Here is a 21119-nt window from a genome sequence, read left to right on the forward strand (position 1 = left end):
AACTTCCCATTGTCATATCTCTCAAAGGTGAGGAATCTGGGCAAAATAACCATGGAAATGAGTCTAGAGGGTCCAAAAATGGTAGGAAAGGTCTATGGGTTGGCTTGAAACAGCTGAAAAACACGAAAATCTAGTGACCTACCTCGCCGGCCACCGCCACCTTCTCCGGCCAGATCCAGGCATGTCGAGCCACCTTTAGCCGTGAAATTTCATAGTCAAGCTCGCCAAGACGTGGCTTTCTCCCTAGTTAGCACGTGTACAAGGTTGGTGGACGGAAGGCGGTGACCCGATTCACCATTAAATGGGTTGAAACGACCCAGTTCGGATCCACGGATCTGGGAGAGAATTTCTAGGGTTTTGAGGATGAAATGGGTATTTTGGAAATGGGTTTCCTGTTTGGCATGCTTATCGAGGCTTATCTAGAGCTTAAGGCCACTAACAGACAAAAGCTGGGGACTGGTTTGGACACTAATATAAAACTTATGCTTAAAACTTCTCAAATCCATAACTTGTTATCCATAACTTTGAATTTAGTGTGCCACCAGTCTATAAACTCGTATCGAAGAGCTCTATACAATGGTATATCATTCAAACCAAAAATCTTATCCATAGAAAAAGTCAACTTTGGCCCCACATATTGTTCACTTAGTCAAACTTGATCAAACCTGATCAAACTTTGTCAAACCTTGTCAAATTGTACAACAAGGGTATTTTGATATAGGTTGTTACATCCTTTATCAGCATTTGGGTTGTTTTAAATATTGAGGATTTAAAAATGTATTGGATTTATATAAATTCATACGAAGTTCACTTTATCATCCTAAAAATTTTAGTATTTGAATACTTATTCTCACTGGTACATTTGTAAATTTTAGTTTTTTTGAAAAAATTTGAAAACTAATAATAAAAATTCTGATAGTATAAATATTAGGACATTTTAATCGAACACTAATTAAATATATATGGAATATATACCTACATTTATATTCACACGCATCCAAAAGTCTTATTTTCTCAAACTTTATGTTCTCAAGTACACATAATAATGAAAAGTTAATAAAAACAAAAACAATATTAATTAATTTAGAACAGGAGTAAAGTCACAAAGAAATTAGTATCTCAATGTAGCCATAAAGCTTTGATAAATGCTTTTCAATGTACAAAACAATCCAACAATAATTTGAGCAACAAATGAAATATAATGTACTATCAAATACCACAAGCAGAGAATATTAATTTTAAAAGATTTAATCTTCTTGATAATTTACAAAGGAAATTCCAATTGCTTCAATATTTGTAACAGGCTACTCTTTTTTTTTTTTTTTTTTTTTTTTGTCTTTTTTAAATTTTGTTTGTTTGTTTTTTGGCTACTCTGAGAAGGCTTAATGTAGAAAAATGGAATAGATCTTAGAATGTACAAATATGTGATGATAAAGTTCAAATTCTGCCATCAACATGTATCTGCAGTAATCCAAGAATAGAAATTATAATTAAATATATTCATTTTTCTAAAGGATCATGATTAAATTAATACTCTATAAGGATAAATGTAATAGAAATGTATCCCACTTAAATGTTTTTCAATAATAATAAATTTGTGTAAAGCTAATTTAAATATACTTGTTGTTTAATATTATACCTCCTTTCCGAGCCATATTTCTTGAGGCATGGAGTTCCCAATGAGCCATTAGTCTCCACAATAACCTATTATGTTAAAACAAGATGAAAGTGAAGCCAAAGATAAGCCAAGCCCATAAATTGTTGCTCAAGAAAAAATCATTATTGGTGCTAAAAAAGAAAAAGAAAAAAAAATTATAACCCACGGTAATTGGTTCAGGAGTCCAAATTTATACAACCATGGGTGTAAAATATATAGTTTTTGCATAAAGGAGGAAAAAAAAAAAAAAACAAAAAAAAAACAGGGGTATAAAATGTACTATTTCATCAATTGAATACGAAATGAAAGGATGGACCCATATATACCTTTACGCAAACCTCTCCATAATTATAAGAACCATTTGCTTCCACCTCTAAATAATTCCCTTAATTTTGATTCTTTTACTTTATCCATTAAAGGTCACAAAATAAAGCAGATATTTCCCATCGAACATATATTTTTCCCCTGTTCTCAAATCTCATTCTTTTCATTCAGCATCCCCAACTTAATACAAATTATTGATTAATCTCCCACTAAATGGACTATAAACATATAAAAAACAGAAAATTTAAATTTCACCAAGATATAAAAGCATAATTTGTGGAGCATCTATTATTATTTTTTTAGAAGCACATAAGAACATCCAAGTAATTAATCCCTGGTTTAGTAACCTTTATAAAGCATCAATACGTAAGGTTACAATTTGAAGGAAGTCATGTAACCCAATGCACACAATTTACTAAACAAGGCTAAGAACTCCTGAATCATTAGCAATATATAATATGCAAGCCATGAAATCGAATTTCTTTTATTTGCTAATTGTAACAAATACTAAAATCTCCTAATCAGCTTTTAAAGTTAGAAAAAGATAGCCAATTTATATATGTCAAATTGACGCCTAATTTTAAAACGAATTTTAGTAAACTCCAAAACAATCACAAAACATACATAAATTAAATGGATGATACATTTTCTAAAAATTAAAAAATATGTGCGAGAACGAGATCTAAGGTTGAGATTACAGAACCTATATGGCACAGATCGAGAGCATTGAAGAAATGGATTCAGAGACGCTTAGTGTTAGACGATGAGCTTTCGGCTGCAGGCTGATAGGGGAGAGATGGTACACAGTGATAAAAAAGTTTACTTAAAATTGAAAAATGTTGCTATTTTAATATTCAAAGCATTAATTAGTTTATATCCGAGAAATATTAATACTGTACAAATAAAAATATATAAGTAAGACTTTAGCATATATATATATATTTGCAAAAATTCTGGAATTTGATTGTTAAAAATAAGAAAAATGCTGAAAATGCTATTAGTATTTGTCACCACTCACTGGGCAATGGAGTACCAATGCTATATATATACTATATGACAATTTAATTAGTTATCATTAAAAAAAAATTACCATTTAATTTAATTAGTTATCATAAAAAAAAAATTTACCTTCTAATATTAGGCAGATTTTTAGCATCAAAAAATATAAAAGAAAATAAATACCACCAATTAATAATTGCCACATTAGTAACCGGTCCCATTGGTGATGAATAATAAAAGCCTATAATAAAAGTAAGTTGAGTTGAAAATTTTGTGCATGAAATTTTTTATTTTTTAATGTGAAGATGGAGAAATTCAAATTAGAATCATTGACAAAAGAAATAGTGGCTTGTACCTAAATGCTATCCTTGCAAGGACATACATGGGAAAAATTGAACCATATATATTTCACATTTTAGAGATTGATAATACTTTAAGACCAAAAAACCCTATAATTAAAATGTGACTGAACAAGCACAAAACATATATGTTAAAGAAATTGATTTGGAAAATGGGTTTATACCTGCTTGGTTCTTGAAGTGATGTTTTATGATGCTATTAATATCTATGGTGTTGTTGTCGACTCTCTTGGTTGTCTTACCATCCAGTCGAAGTTCATTCAGTTTTGGGGTGCTTATAATACCATGAACAGAGAAACATTGCATCTCAGAGCACCCATTTACAACTAGACTTTCCAACTCTGGAAATCCTATCATATATTTCCCTAAATTGAAGCTTGTGAGGCTTGGTAGCATATAAATTTCCAAAGTTTTCAATCCGCTCAAAACAATTTCACCACTTTCTGTATCATGATCACCTTCCAGCTGATCTGAGATAATTTCCGTCAATCTTTGGCAAGCACTTATCTTCATCTCTTTCAGACGGTTCATGCTTTTGGCAGTTTGGGAAGATATTAAATTTAGCATTCCATGGCACCGAGAGACTGTCAGCATTTCTAAATTTTGAAATGATATTGAGGATGGGACTAAGTTCTTCAACATGTTACAATCCCGAACTCGTAAAATTATAAAATTTTGAAAGGAAGTATGGTCCTGCGAGCTCTCATCCATCAACTGCGTCAACTTTGGCAATCCTTCTAGAATTAACTCTCCTACATAATATTCTATTCCACTAGCATTGTATCGGATTCTAAATCGTCCATATAATGTATCCTGCAAACAATATTCAGCTCTATATTACTAAGGCGATCGGAAGACAATACACATAATCTGAACAGGTTTGCATGATTAACTACACATCATAATACTTTATTGTATGTATATATATATATATATATATATATATGTTATTATTATTATTTGTATGCTAGTTTAAGCTAGACAGTTTGATTTGAAGAGGAAAAGTAAATAAAATATAGCATATATTTGCATAAGTGGTAATTGAAACTCTTACTATGTCCACAGAGCCATGCGTTTCTTGAACGTTGAAGAACTCCGGAGCAATAACCTTCAGTTTCATACACTGGCTGACAATTAAAGTTGTTAATAAAGGAAAACTACAGGTATGAAGTCCTTGATAGAAACTCACAAAGTTGATCATGTTTCGGAGTATTATCATATCCAATTGATGGAATTGGAATTTAGGTGGTGCCGTCTCCAATCCTTCCTCCTTACCAACAATGTATTCTATCCCACAATCAGAAATACGCAATGTTTGAAGCCGAAAAAGACCTTTGGCAATAGAAGCTGGAAAGATTGACTCAAGATTTGGACACAACTCAGCTGTGACTTCCTTAAGATGTCAGCTGTGACTTCCTTAAGATGTGGGAAGGTAAGAGTTCCTTGGGGATCTTTACTCCAAACATTCTTGAGTTTTGATAAACTTACTAAACTCAAATGAATCAACTCAGATTCAGAGGGTATTACATTGTAAGTTCCTTCAACATTTGGCGTTTGGATTTCAAATACCTCTGCTACCATCTCACAATCACTTATTTCCAACCTTTTTAGATTGTGGAGTCTCCTCTGCATATTAGATGGAAATATCTTCACCAGATTATTGCAATTTTCTACTTTTACATATTTCAGTTTGGAAAATGGATCTGCAGTACTGAGTCTGTACTGCCATATCATCTTCAATTCAACCAAGCCTTTAATTTCTACACTTTGCAAGCTGGGGAATGCTACCTGCAATGTATTATAATTCATCCCCGTTGATGAATCAGAAAATAAGTTCTTATTATAAACTTAAACAAAAAAAAAAAAAAAAAAAAAATCACCTTTACAATATATATATTTATATATATAACATAATATACATACGGTTTTGCAATAGAAAACGTGCACACCCATGTTATAAAATGCATTCCCATTAAATTACATACTATCTATAGTAAATATCCCATGGTTCACGTGCATACCTTTTATATCAAAATTATCTATATATATATATATATATGAATTAGCATCCTCTACTTATTTTTTATTATTTTATTCTTGTTTTTCAATCACAAAGGTAATGCAAGAAAAAATGACATAATTAATGGAAAAAATATAGGAAGAAAAACGTGCAGAGGATCTAGGCCGACGAATATATAAATTACATAAGACAAATATATAAAGCAATAAATCATATATTCATGGTGATTAGGCTAGCGAAAAAGGAAAGAAAAACACTTTAGTATATAGCTAATTACCTTGTCATTGAACAGAGATGTCATTGTGGCGCAATCCTTATCTTCCAATTTCGAAACAAAAGACTTAAACATAGGGCATCTATTTATGGAAACTTCAGTTAACAGTGGAAACTCAGTGAAAATTTCAGTCGAGAATGACACGAGGTTTGGAAGATTTTTGAAGTTGAGAAGTTTTAGTCCAGTGAATTCCACCTTATCCACCTTTCCATTCTTACTCATTACTTCTTCAATCAACTTACAATCTGTTATCTTGAGAGATTGAAGTTGTTTGGAATTCGCAGCTACAGCTGATGAAAATAGATTCTTCAAAAACCCACACCCTCTCACATGCAAACTTGTTAACTTACTAAAAGAAGGAGACTTTGGCAGAAGCTCGCCATCCCATGCCCTCTCCAAATTGCATTCCAACAGTTCCAACTGCTTTAAGTTGGGAAAAGAATCAAACTGCATGAATACATAATTAAAGTAAGTTATTATTATTATTATTATTTTCCAGTTACCTAGACTAGACAATTAGATCAGAATGCTATGAATTAAATTATTATCTATAAGAGGAGAAAAAAATTATCAGAGATAGATTACCTTGGTGAAAAATAATGGTACTTGTGGGATTGGACTATTATCATGATCATGATGCACACGCTTATGTTGAAAGCAGGAGAATTCCAAAACCTTCACTTTCTCACATTTCTTCACAACTAGAGTCGTTAATGAAGGCCAACTTGAGGTATGCAATCCTGGATAGATACACGCGAGATTTTCCAAATGGTACAATTTCATTTCTTCCAATTGAGTGAATACAAACTCAGGCGGTACGGACACTGTAGTTCCCACAGCTTCAACAATTTGTTCTATCCCACAAAAAGAAAGAAATAGTTTTCGAAGTTTGGAGAGATCTTTGGCAATGGAAAGTGGAAAGATTGATTTCAGACTTGGACATTCCATAACTACAACATCCTCAAGGTGAGTGAAGGTAATAGCTCCATGAGGATCATTTTTCCACACATACCTCAACTTCGGTAAATCAGAGAGAATCAAACAGATCAACGGAGCTGATACCGTGTCGTGTGTGATTTCTTCAAAACTTGATGTTTGGATTTCAAATACCTCTTCTAAGATGTCACACGATCTTATGTCCAACTTTCTTAGACTGCCGAGTGCTCTTTGCTTACCGGATCCAAATATCTTCATTACATTGTCGCAGCTAAAAATTCCTAACTCCTCCAAAGTACAAAATGCATCTGTATTATTGGCTATCATCTTCAAGTTATTCATGGCTCTAATTTGCAATTTCTTTAAGCTGGGGAATGCAACCTGCAGTGCCAATAATGAGGAATTATACTTAAGAAAATTGGATTTTTTATTATTATTATTATTATATCCTCGAAAAGAAATAAAGAAAAAAAATCTAAATAATAAGTCATATAATTAGATAAAATCATAGATAGATAAAACGAGAAACATAACAATTATACAAAACCTTAATTACCTTTTCGTTGAAGAGAGATGGTTGCTTTTCTTCTCTAGACTTGGAAATGAAAGTAGAAAATTGAGGGCAGTTCTCCATGAAAAGTTTAGTTAAAACTGGAAAGTCGATGTAAATTTCAGAGGAGAATGTTGTGAGGCGTCCAAGATTTTTAATCCCCAGATAATCTAACTTCGGAAATGGCATCTTATTCATCTTTTCACTAGTTCTCACTATTTCTTTCATATTCAAACAATCACTTAATTCAATGGATCTGAGTTGTGGAAAATGGATCACCTTGGTGAGAAATAATGGTACTAGTGTGATTGGACTATCATCATGATCATTATGCGCAAGCTCTTCTTGAAAGCGGGATAATTCCGAAGCCAAAACCTTCACTTTCTCACAGCTCTTTAAAACTAGACTTGTTAATGAAGGCCAAATAGAGGTGTGCGGTCCAGGATAAAATCTTACAAGATTTTTCATAAATTCCAATTCTATTTCTTCCAATAGAGGGAATACAAACTCAGGTGGTACTGGTACAGTAGTCCTTACAGCTTCAACAATTTGTTCTATCCCACAAAAAAAAAGAGATAGTTTTCGAAGTTTGGAAAGACCTTTGGCAATGGAAAGTGGAAAGATTGATTTCAGACTTGGACATTCCATAACTACAACATCCTCAAGGTGTGTGAAGGTAATCGTTCCTTGAGGATCTTTGTTCCACACATACCTCAACTTTGGTAAATAAGAGAGGCTCAAATGAATCAACTGAGCTGATATTGTGTCGTGTGTAATTTCTTCAAAACTCGATGTTCGCATTTCAAATACTTCTTCCAACATGTCACAAAAACTTATGTCCAAACTTCTTATACTGCCGAGTGCTCTTTGCATACCGGATCCGAATATCTTCATTACATTGTTGCAGTGAAAAATTTGCAACTTCTCCAATTTACAAAATACGTCTGCATTATTGGCTATCATCCTCAACTTATTCATGGCTCTAATTTCCAAATTCTTTAAGCTGGGGAATGCAACCTGCAGTGCCAATATTGAGGAATTATAATTAAGAAAACTGGTTTTGTTTTTTTTTTTTTTTTTTTTTTTTTTTAATTTTTTATTATTATATCCTCCAAAAGAAGGGAAAAAAAAAAAAAATCATACCACAGATAATATCATAGATAGAAAAAAAGGAGAAACATAACAATTAATATTCACATATTAAACCTTAATTACCTTTTCATTGAAGAGAGATAGCAGCTTTTCATCTTCAGACTTGGAAATGAAAGTCGAAAATTCCGGGCAGTATTCCATGCAGAGTTTAGTTAAAACAGGAAAGTCGATGTCAATTTCAGAGGAGAATGTTGTGAGGCGTCCAAGATCATAAATCTGCAGAAAATTTAGCTTAGGAAATGACATCTTAACCATGTTTTCACTATTTCTTACTATTTCTTTCATACCCCGACAACAATGTATCTTAAGGGATCTGAGTTGTATAAAACTCCTTGCCACAGCAGATGAAAATAGATATTCCAATGAATGGCAGTATTCCACGCGCAAGTTTGTTAAGTTGTGAAAATAAGCAGAGCTTGGTAGAGTCTGATCATCCCATATTCTTGTTAAATCATTGCAATTGAACAATTCCAATTCCTCCAAAACAGGAAGAAAAACCAACTGCACGCACAATTAATTATTGTCAATCTAACAATTAATCCATTAAGGGTGTTCCATAAATTGATCTTCTCGCCAATGATGTTGATTAATCATTTATGACCATTGAAATGGCCTAATCCAATAGTGTATAAAGGATTACAGATTCAAAATCTAAAATCCACAATTGAATTTAAATTTTATATACCTTTATTAGAGATTATTTTCATTAATGTTGAGATAGTTTATGATTTTACCATTCTTCCTAAAATTTAAGCTAATCATTTCATTTATATTTCCTTAAAAAATTGTAAAAAATTAAAAATTAAAAAATAAATAAATAATTTTAAGGAAAAAAAAAACATTTGGTATGCAATGTCCCCTGCCCCTTCCATTATATTCTTTTCTCAAATATTTGATTTCAAACAGGATTACTACTTTTATTTATTTATTTTCAATTAATTACTCGAACTTGTTTCTTTTTTTTTTTTTTTTTTTTCTCCTGGATGTCATATATCCAACTTCTATCTTCCTTCACAAAGAGAATAAGGAATTAAAATAGGAAGTAAAAATGTTAATATTCTGATGTTGCATCACATTGAAGAAACTTTTAATTAACCCTACAAACCATGTCTCACTTCCAACCACTATGCGGAAAGTCAATTTATTATTTTAATAGACATGCTTTTACATGTAGCTGGATGGCCCCGATGTGAATGTAAATGAATGTTGAAGTAGTAATTACTTGAAGACTAAAATTAATACGTACCTTCCCACTAAGCAGAGTCTTTACAGAATTATCTACATCCATTGGTTGCTTCCCCTTTTCAGACCTTTGAATTTTCTTCAATTTGGAGCAGAAACTTTTAAGCCTTGGAACATTTTTCAACTTCAAGGAGCGTAATTGAGGAAAGTCGCCAATAACTTCCTTGCTCATGTGTTCTTCTTCTTCATGATCGGAAACTATCTCCTCCATCATGCCGCAATCTTCTATTTTAATTTTCTCGAGCTTACTCATGGGGAATGGCAGAAGATTCTTCAGCACGTTACAATTACTTACCTTTATAATTCTCAATCTTTTAAATGATTCTTTTGTGAGTTTCCCATCAGATATCTTCTGCAGATTTTCCAAATTGTCAAGCTGTAATGTTTCCAAGTTTTCAAACACGCTACAAGCATGAATTTGCTCCGTCGACTTAACAAAGCACTGGATCGTCCGATTGTCTTTCAGTTTAAACTGCTTTAAATCTGGAAAACCATCTTTGTCTAATTCATAGACAACATTACGCGCACCTTGCAATCCATCTAAACACAACGTTTGAGTGCTCGCCAACAATCTTTCAAGACCATAGTCATCTAATAGTTTGTTTTCGTCAAGTCTGAGTTCCAAACATCTTGAAGAATAATCAATGAGCATGTCAGTCAATGGACATCCTATAGAAATCTGATACTGTTTCAATTCTATGGATCTGAATAGGTCTTTTGGCAGCACCTCGATGTCAACTATTTTTAAATGTAAAGTGGTCAGCCGTTTCAAAAGTTTTAGCTCATCAAGACTGGCATTTCTTTGGTCCCCGTTGACTCCTTGAACTTGACCATCCCAATCGCTAAAACTATTCACCACATACAACTCTTCTAATGATTTCAAATTTGATATGACATCGGGTTGAATGATTTTAAGTTGAGTGCATCCACGCAAATCTAACATGCGTAAACAAGGAAGTTTTCCGACTTCTCTTGGTAATTCCTCGATGCCACACGCTGAAAGGTCAAGAATTTCCAAGTTTTTGAGCCCTCCAATCATAGATATGTCTTCCACATTCTGGCAACTCAAAATCAATGTACGGAGATGTCGCAGAGAACATAAAGATGAAGGTAATTTTTCTAAACGTTCATTAGAACCCAGATACAGAACTCTAAGATTTTTTGTGATTTCAAAAAATTTATCTGGGATTTGGGAAGCTTCCCTTTGCTGCAACCAAATTAACTTAAGCTGTTTATATTCCAACCCTTCACGAAGTAGCTCGGCCACATTACCGTAAAGTGGTAAAATCACCTTTGATTTTTGAAGAACTTCATTTTCAAGGCATCTTACCTCAGAATCATCTGTAAAACAATAGAAATGACTTTTTCTTGCAATTGATATGGCAACGTCACGAATGATATCGTGCATTTTGACTGTATGGTGTTCGTCACCATCCAACAACAGTGCACGATCTTTTAGTTCATCAATCAAACTGTGGACTTTAACTCTAGCGTCTTGCAATTCACGTGTCTTTTTGAGTATCCCCCAGCCCATAACATGTCTCATCAAAACCTCTATAGGTATGCTTTCATCTTCTCCGAACAAACTACAAAGCAAAAGCAGTAACTTTGCTTCGTTCTTGTGTACATAATTATAACATAATTCGATACTATTGAACACTTTCATTCACTTCACTATTGATATCTGATAGGTTTGAGTTCTTCAGTTGGTTCAAGACATCTTGCCAAATATCTTGTCTTCGATCTTTCAATGCACAAGCAATTGTTTCAATGGTAATTGGAAGACGTGCACATTCTTCAACAATATCATTTACCAGATATGCACATTCTGAGTACTTTTCAACCGTTTGAGCCACTATACAGCTGAACCAGTTCAATGCTTCAGCCTCTTGTAGAAGTCCAACTTTGAAAATCTTATCAACACCCATATCAGTTTGCAACACTCGTTCGAATCTTGACGTAAACAATATCTTACATCCTTTCTGATCACCTTCAAAAACTATTCCAACATCTTTAAGGTTGAGTTCTTTCCAAACATCATCTAGAATTATTAACAACATCTTTTCTTGCTGCAATCTACTTCGTAGCAGAAGTGCTCTTTCAGGTATGGTTTCCTTATCAAGTTTTAGTTCTAGCCTTTCTGCAATTGCTTTCTGAATCTTTCCGACATCTGCAGTATTTGAGACAGGAACTAGAACCGCTTCACTGAAAAATTTCATCTCCAAGGCCCTTCTTGAAACTTCGTTAACAAGCGTGGTTTTGCCTGCACCTGGCATGCCATACACCCCAATCATCCTGGTGTTGCCATCTCCCAACGCCTCCAATATTCCATCCACAGTTTCATTTCTTGAGTCAAAGTTTATGTAATTTTTGTTTGTAAAATCACTTTGGAGATGAGGACGGTGAGAAATGTTTTCGAAGTTGACCTCGCCTTTGATTTTAACAACAGACACGCCCATCTTCTTGGCTTTCTTACTTAGTCGATACCGTGGCACCAAATTCAGAAGCAACAACCCTCTGAAAGTACACCACCCTGTATTTGCGTGGTTTTCATCTTTTAAAATCTATTTGGCTTGTTTACTTATCACTTCTGCATCCTTTTTCCAGTTCCTGGTAGTTCAAAAATTGCATCACCTTAAGGCATCGTCCACCTACTCCTTCATCTTCTGTTCTTCAAGACCCAAATTGTGAGTTTCTGTTTGCAGGTTGCTTATGTTGCTTTTTTATTGGAAGATATAACCCAACTGACGATCAATCGCTCCAACCGTGCAATCAGCAATTTTTCCAGCGATTGCAGCTATACCGATCTCAGTAATACAGCTCATATATGCCTTAAATATGATTCAAGAAAATACGCGATTATTATTAAGATTTCTACCCAAAAGTGTAATGATATAATAATAATAATAATAATAATAAAGAGATACTAGAAGGCCTGCAGAAGCCAGGGCGATAATAATAATAGCAAGGAAGAGGAGTAAAGCACGTACCTAGCAGTACAATCTTCTGTGTTATATATTGATTGGAAGCTTCACAAGCAAAGTAATCCAAATCTTTTTATTTTTTATATTTCTTGGATTTTCAATATAAAAGGGGAAAAAAAAAATTTTGAATCTGAGTAGTTTCCAAAATAGTTAAAAGAAAAAAATTCGAATCAAATGACAAAAAGGCAAGCCAAGAAATCCACACCAGAAAGAACAGAAAAATTGAAAAATACAAGGAAGCAGAGTGAGAGCAGAGTGACAGCTCTTCCTTTTGATGCTAAACAAGAGAGGAAACTACAATCTTTTTTTTTTTTTTTTTAATATTTTAATTTTTTAGATGGTGAAGCAAATAAGAGAGACGCTTAAAAGCTCAAAGATGGTGACAAGGAGAAGTGAAATCAAACAGCACAAAAGCAAAACCAAGATATCCAACGGTGTTTCCTTTACAACCACTGCAGAAATGAGAACAAAAGAAGATATACAGTTAGGAAACCAAAAAGTGCATAATTCTCTTCAGTAAAACAACGAGATAATGTTTATCAGAAATTGAGAGGATTTAGTACTAGACTAATGAATTCCATCATGGGAAAAGGATAATAAACGAGCTGTTGAATGTATGTATATATATGTATATATAAAATACTCTGACAAAAATTACCCCAAAAAAAAAAAAAATTGAAAAGCATACCTTAATATAGTTTGCTGTGTTTCTTTCAACTTCTGAAGGCAAAAGGAGATCAATTCTGCATCAATAGCAAATGTCAACGATGACCAGCACAAATGGAATCTTGAGTGGGGAAGATTTCAGGTTGAGGGATATAATAATTAATTCAATAGCAAAACTAAAAGATCAAAACCTCTAAACTATCAAATAGGATATATATATATATATATATATATATTCAGAATATTGACAAATTGGTACATACAGGGGTGTTAATAATATAATATGTATAATATTGACTCATCTTCTAATTGCTTAAGTTGTTAGGATAAATATAATTCAATATGTTACTAAAACTAAATATTTTTGTAATCTTAGGTTCAAAATGAGCCTTAGAAAAACTAGAAATACATTTGAAAGGAAAGTGTTAAGCTGACCTACATATGAAAGAGAATATAGCGTTAAGGTGATATAAAATATATGATAATATACTTTTTAATGGTTTAAGCTTTTGAGTAGAAATGATAATTCAACATGTTTTCCAACTTGCCAGCTGGAGTTTGATCATTGTGTTTCAATCACTCAATAATCAAATACATATATATATATATATATATATATATTTTTTTTTTTTTTTAAATTGAAGTTGGGGATTCATTATAAATAATTATTACATAACTCCCAATTAATTTTTAACCAAAAATAAAAAATACAAAAACACAATATTGTATACGTTTTTAGAATGTTAACTTTGTCCCTTATTTTTCTTTTTCAGTAAAGAATATTTATCTAAAAACTACCATGATTAATAAATAGAATTAAATATTATTTAACGCTGGTTGGCGTCATTTTTAATAAATAATAATTAAAATTATTAGGGAGAGAATAAAACTCAAATTTTCAACCAAAAATTAAGTTGTTAAGTTATATTGGCTCAATTAGTATGCTTTTGTATTCATAAGATCGTAGATTCAAAGTATCTCCCCTCCCTTTTATATTAGAATTTGTTGTAGTGATAAAATAAACAAATAAACAAATTAAAAATTAGGTTGATTATCATCAATTATTAGTTTATCATCATCATCATCATCTTTACTTTTTTTATTTTTTTTCTTTTTTCATTTTTTGGATGTTCATCATCTGTACTTAAAAATCGAATTACTTTAATTTCGTGAATATATAAAGGAAGTCCAAACTCTTACCAAAACATAGTGTGCTTTTCTCATGATGACTTTTATCTATGGCATACCTTGCTGTGTTTTCAATGTCAAAAGGCCAAGGAGAGCTAGATGGAGTACCGATAAGAGTGTGGAGGCATTAAGATCTTGAGTATATACTATAAGTACTGTTAAATGAAATATATACAATAATTCAGCCAAAAATTTAAAACAAATTTATATAAATAAATAAATAAATAAATATATATATATATATAACATTAAACCTTAATACCTATGGATATGGATGAAAGAAAATTCAAAAGTGTCGCTATTATATATTATTAAAAATAAATAAATAAATAACTAAAACATTAGGGTTCGTGGTTGGCAGCTAGCTTTTGTAATTTTCTTTTGGCAGGAACTGACGATAATCACGGTTCATATTCCTTTTTCAGCTGACTCACGGATCACTACTTAATTTTTTAATACTTATGCAACTTTTTATCAGTACTTTTGCTCCAACTAAAACGCATTAAGTTATTATATATATAATTCTTGTGACTACAATTCAATCAATATATCAAACTTTTATATTAAATAGGTTTGAACATATAATTTTCCAAATAATTTCATATATTTGGAAGAGGAACCTCTATACCAGGCCAAACCTACCAATTATCGAGGCACATTAAATAGTACTATATCCTAAAGTTCCTTTTACATCTCTCATGAAACCTTAGAATTTCTTACTGCAAATTGATGGCTCTATTCTTCCTTTTCCATCGTGAAGCAAAAGCAACTTTTAATATTTTTTTTTTTTTAGCTTTTTGCTTTTTAATAGTTAGAAAATCAACAACATTCTTGAATATAACAAAGCCACCAGAGTTTGATTCGCTACTCAAAACAATTTACCTAGCAAAAAAAAGGTTTTCAAGTTTCTAGCTTGGACAAACTGTTTTTTCAGAGGAAAACAGAGAATACCAGAACTGACTATTGATTTTGCAATAAGAATCAAAAGATTTGTTTCTATAAATATAATTAGAAGCAACAGATAGAAGGTGCCTGGTTAAATCAAAGCTTCTAACATGTGCAAAGAGACTCTAAATATTTCACCAAGAAAATTCCCAAGCATAAGCCTGGCCAAATAATCAAAAAATAGTACTGGGAATTCCACAAAATTTGTCCAAGCACAACACTGTGAAGAAGTACCAAGCATATGACAAGGCTACACAAGAAATTATTGTGTCTTGTGTTGAATATTGTATTCTAGATGTCGTAGAATTCTTGAACTCACTTCAATAAAGAAAATACTAAACAAGAACACACAAAATTACCGAGGTTCGGTCAAAATCGACCTACGTCCTCGTTGCTTAAGTGTTGAGCTTCTGCACTATAGAAAAATGGTGTTTACAAGCTTAATAACAGACCATCAATGGTGGATTCACACAAGAATACCTAAACCAATACCCAAGATCCCAATACACCCATTCACTCTTCAATCTCCACAGAGATCTCTCTCAAACCCACGTTAAGAACACAAAGAAAACAAGAAAGAATGGCTCTCAAAATCACAGGACTCTCTTCGCACAAAGCTACACACGGTCTGCAATTTTTTCCCTTTTTGCTCTCTGTTTCTTTTTTTCTATCTGCACCAGCAAGAAGAAGACCAAATATACATATACATCCAAAACAAGAAACGGTGCGTTCAACTAACTCCAGCAGCTCCAACGTGGCAAGTAATTTATGAAATATCCTTTCTGCCCTTCATTATTGCTGCAGTAAAATGATGTCGTTTTGGACCTGGAAAATTCCCTTCTTTCTTCTCTTTTTAACAGCTTGTAAACACATATATATAGCTGACCAGATTTGAGGATTATTTTTCTCACATATGTCAGGACCCGTCCAAAGTTCCTCACCGGAACCCTAGACAAGCCCTGATCCCAGGGAAACCCTACCGGACCCTCCTATGGAAAATCCGGCAGAACCTCCCCTAAATGATGGACTTACCACAAATTCCTGCACTGAAAACACACTTCTATAACGTCCCCCTTATTCCTCCCACAATACTACAAGTTGGTTCCACAAATTTCAGCACTTCAAAAATAAATACAGTAATTCAGTGCATAATAAATACATAAGTGTCCCATACAGTATACAGAGCTTCATGAAGTACTACTAAGTATAGAATACAACAAGAGTGAAAGAAATATTACAACTGCAATAAAAGAAGAACAGGGTACTTCACGAGCTAAAACAGCGATGAAGATCAAGTCCGCTCCGGATGAACACCGACAACCTGGTACCTAGAGGAACGGAATTTGAAAATATGAGATGCTAATCATCTCAGTGAGTGACCCTATCTACTATACAATATAATATCATGGTAATAACGTAGATAAATAATAATTACTTGGAAATAATTATTTCTCTCAAAACCCTTACAATTCTCTCAGTTGGAAAAGTTTCCATTTTAAAACCTTTTCACAAAACCCTTTGTTCGTATTCCCCGAAAACCAAGACATCAAATAAATACCAGAAACAGTAATAATTATATTTTTAATCCCAATACAGTTTCAAAATATTTATTTTGAAATCACAGTTCTGAAAATCACTTGATGCACCCACTATATACCAGTGGTGCCAACAGTACCCAGCGTCCCAAGGTACCTCCAGACAGGAGGTTATAGAAAGAAACCGGCATACGGCCGCGTGGCGTCCCACTGCGCCGCTGCTAACTGGTGTCCCGGCCATGGAGGGGTGGCCTACCCTCATCCGATGGCAACCACATGACAACCTCATAATATCACCTGCGCGCTACTCACACCCACCTGCGCGCTAATCACATCCGTGTGCACAATATCCATATCACATATAAACAGAACACCAGTACGTGCACGGTGCATCTAAAAATCATAAAATCCACATATTTAATTTATATATCAAATTTCACATTTTGCATAAACATAGCGGGTTTATTCCATCCGCTTGAACCCAGAAATTCTCCACAATTTCTTTATAATCAACATCATAAATTCCATGATTTTCAAATTCACCAACTCCCAAATCCACCCATTCAAATATTCACATTTTCCCAATAGCATAAATAATTCTCGAAATATGATAATTAAATCTCATAATATTCCATGGGCATATTTTATAAAAATTGGAGTCACCAACATAAACAAATATTTTTCTTGAAATATTTGAAAATCAAATCATGCCCAATTTAATGTTAAAACCACAAGAATTTCAAAATTCTCAAGACCATAAAATAATTTTCACATGGCATAAATTTATAGAATGCACATTTTCTTTAATCCAATAAATTCACCAATAATTCCACAATAAATCAAATAAATATTTGGCACATAGAATTTAAATTCCAAATATTTAAATCACACATAGTATTCACCAATTTAATTCCCGAAATTAATTTGAAGGTAGGTCACTCACCTGGAGCACGCAATTAACCTAAGCTCCACCATGGGATCAATTCCATGACTCACCCGTGCTCCTAAAACACAATTCACACACAGTCAAATAAATTAATATTTTAATCGGGTAAATAATACCCGGTACCCGGGGGGTTAAACACAAACGTTATCCAAAATTGACAAATTATATGTCTATGGAAAGCTTGTGAGATGAGGATCACATTACCGACCTCCATTGAGTTCAATTCGACCAGCGGTGGCCGGAATTTGGTCGGAAAGATTCGGCCAGTTTTGATCCCTTCGTATCTTGCAAATCGACGGGAGTTGAGTTAATTGGAGCTCAGAATCGGAATCAGAGGGTCCAAATTAGTGGGAAAGGACCGGTTGCATGACCGGTGGCTGCCAGAAAATGGGCAAACCAGCGACACACCGGCCGCCGGCGTTGGAGGCCGATCCCGGGGCGTCCGCTGGCCATTCGGCCGGAGATTTGGCAGCCGGTGTCGCCCAGCTGCAGGCTTTCACGTCGACCGGCGCGTGAGTGGTTCCGGTGGCCGGAAAATGTGCAGCAGGGAGAGAGAGAGAGACGGGCGGTGGGAAGGAAGAAAGAAAGAAAGAAAGAAGAAGAAGAAGAAGAAGAAGAAGAAGGAGAAGGATCGGGCCCCCTGGCCTTTTTTCCCACGTGGGGGAAAAGAAAAGAGAAAAAAAAAGAAAAAAAGAAAAGAAAAAGAAAAAGAAATAAAAGGATAATTTAAAATTAATTAAATAATATTAATAATATTATTATTATTTAAAATAATAATAAAATAATATGATATTACACATGGTTGACATGTGGCTTCTCAACATGGTGACACATGATCACCTTCATTAAGTCACATGTGGCACATCATTACACGTTTAAAAATAATATTAAAATAATACAGTATTTGGAAAACTTTACAGGTCCATAACTTCCAAACCACATGTCCAAATCGGACGTGCCGCTAGTCTACAGACTCGTATCAACGAGCACTTCACAACCATGCATGAGTCAACACTCAACTTTATATGAATAAAAAGTCAACTCCGGCACCCCTTGGACAGTTTGGACCTCAACTTGTTTTGCTCATAACTTCCAAACCGTAGTTCCGTTTTGAACGTGCTACTAGTCTATGAACTCGTGCCAACGTGTACTTCATAACGGTACCTCAGTCAACCTAGAATTCCAATCGAGTCAAAAAGTCATCTTTTGACCCCTTGGTCAACGGTCAACAGTCAACCTCGGTCAACGTGCAAAAATTTCGACATGGTTCGGGACGGGGTGTTACACATATCTCCACCTAATCCTCAAATCATTCACCAAATGTAGAAACTAACAACACTATCCCAGCAATCATCAACTCTCACCAAATTCAGCCTGCTCCTTCTCTGAGCAAGCTTTTGCAGGCATTGAACTTGCTTAAGGGTAGGACCTTAGTTCCCATATCAGAGGGATTAAATTCAGTTGGTATCTTCTCCAACTTAAAAACTTGCTGAGTTACCATGTCACGAATGAAGTGATACTTGACTTGAATATGTTTAGACCTCTCATGGAAGACAGGATTTTCGCATAAGTGAATTGCACTCTGGCTGTTAGAGTATAAGACAACCTCCCCATCAAGCACCTTCAACTCCATTATCAATCCTTTAAGCCAAATTGCTTCCTTGGCAGCTTCAGTAGCTGCTATATACTCAGCCTCTGTTGTGGACAAAGCCACAACTGGTTGTAATTGTGATTTCCAACTTATGCAATTTCCACACAAAGTAAATGCATAAGCTGAAATGGACCTTCTCTTGTCCCTATCTCCTGCATAATTTGAATCTAAATAACCATTGAGCTCAACACTCTCTTGATTACCTTTGTAAATCAATCCCTCATTCAAAGTCTGCTTCACATATCTAAGCAACCATTTCATAGCCTCCCAAAAAGCTTTACCCGGATTTGCCATATATCGGCTAAGGACACTAATAGCATATGCTAGATCTAGCCTTGTACAGATCATTGTGTACATAACTGAACCAACAGCATTGGAGTATGGAATTCTTACCATATCTTCTTTCTCTTGCTCTATAGTAGGACATTGATCAGCTGAAAGTTTGAAGTGTCCTCCAAGTGGAACATTTACCACCTTGGCATTATCCATAGCAAATCTTAAAACCACTTTCTGCAAGTAAGAAGTTTGCAGCAGCTTCATCTTTGATTTTCTCCTATCTCTGGCAATCGAAATTCCCAAAATCTTCCTTGCTTCTCCTAGATCCTTCATATCAAATTCAGATTTAAGCAACTCCTTGGCTGATTGTATCACCTTCAAATTTAGACCAGCCACCAACATATCATCCACATAAAGGAGAAGATAGACAGCTCTATCACTCATAGTATCTTTAAAATATAGGCAACTATCAAAACCACTTCTTGTAAATCCAGCTTCTACCATAAAAGAATAAAATCTCTTGTACCACTGCCTTGGTGATTGTTTGAGACCATATAATGACTTCTTAAGTAAGCATACAAGCTTTCCACCTTTTTCCTTAACTTTGAAGCCTTCAGGTTGTCTCATATAGATAGTTTCTTCCAAACTTCCATGTAAAAAGGCTGTCTTTACATCAAGCTGCTCCAATTCCCAATTGAATTGAGTTACCAGAGCCAAAATGGTTTTTATTGTGGTTTACTTCACAACTGGGAGAAAATTTCATTATAATCTATCCCCTCCACTTGTGTAAAACCCTTAGCCACAAGTCTGGCTTTAAACCTCACTGGTTTAGCACTTGTAATCCCTTCCTTGACCTTAAAAATCCACTTGCAATCCACTATTTTCTGATTTGTAGGAGCTGAAACTAAATCCCATGTTTTGTTCTCATGAAGTGAATTCATCTCCTCTTTCATGGCTTCCATCCACTTAGATGCTTGCTTAGACTTCACAGCCTCCATATAAGACCTTGGTTCATTGTCTACCAAGTTTTGATATGCAACCAAGGCATATGCTATATAATCTGTATAGTTGTACCTGTTGTTGGGTTTGATTTGCCTCTTTACTTTATCTCTAGTTAACAAATATCCCGGAGAAGCTAATAATTTCTGATTTGACCTTGGGGACTGCTGTACCATTTGTTCTTCAATTGTATCTTCATCAGAAAGTGATGTGGTTGGTGTCTTTGATCTAATTAATTCACTTTCTTCATCAGCTGGCTGCCTCTCTAATTCATCAGCACCTTGATCATTATCATCACTACCTTGGTTCTCCACCTCATTGGATAATTCAAGCTGTTTCTTATCCAATTCATTCTCAGATTGTGTACCTGCAGGGTAAGTAACTTTGCAAGGCATAGTATTTTCATTAAATATCAC

At 34.1% G+C, this 21119-nt stretch overlaps 3 protein-coding genes across 3 annotated transcripts in view; all 3 read right to left on the reverse strand.

Annotated features, from left to right (window-relative positions):
• LOC107405461 (uncharacterized) overlaps nt 1–13356 on the reverse strand; it is an 82848-nt gene extending 69492 nt beyond the window's left edge. The window contains exons 1-2 of the mRNA XM_060819339.1: nt 13186–13356; nt 12504–12949 (exon numbers count right to left, since the gene is read on the reverse strand). The gene's annotated coding sequence lies outside the window, so the exon portion shown is untranslated. The remainder of the gene's footprint in view (nt 1–12503; nt 12950–13185) is intronic.
• LOC125420294 (uncharacterized) lies at nt 1359–4736 on the reverse strand. Its single transcript, XM_060819341.1, has 3 exons — nt 4394–4736; nt 3504–4152; nt 1359–1704 (listed from the first exon to the last, which is right to left on the reverse strand). The coding sequence occupies exons 1-3, from the start codon at nt 4556–4558 to the stop codon at nt 1688–1690; spliced, it is 831 nt and encodes a 276-aa protein (XP_060675324.1). The 5' UTR covers nt 4559–4736; the 3' UTR covers nt 1359–1687.
• Nucleotides 4928–11047, reverse strand: LOC125421339 (uncharacterized). The gene is made up of 8 exons (XM_060819598.1): nt 9518–11047; nt 8608–8772; nt 8335–8487; nt 7126–8136; nt 6219–6950; nt 5637–6080; nt 5052–5127; nt 4928–4965 (listed from the first exon to the last, which is right to left on the reverse strand). Exons 1-8 carry the CDS (start codon nt 11045–11047, stop codon nt 4928–4930), a joined length of 4149 nt encoding a protein of 1382 aa, XP_060675581.1.
• Nucleotides 13357–21119: the final 7763 nt, after the last annotated feature.

The sequence above is a fragment of the Ziziphus jujuba genome, chromosome 8, assembly GCF_031755915.1.
Source record: "Ziziphus jujuba cultivar Dongzao chromosome 8, ASM3175591v1".
Lineage (NCBI taxonomy): Eukaryota > Viridiplantae > Streptophyta > Magnoliopsida > Rosales > Rhamnaceae > Ziziphus > Ziziphus jujuba.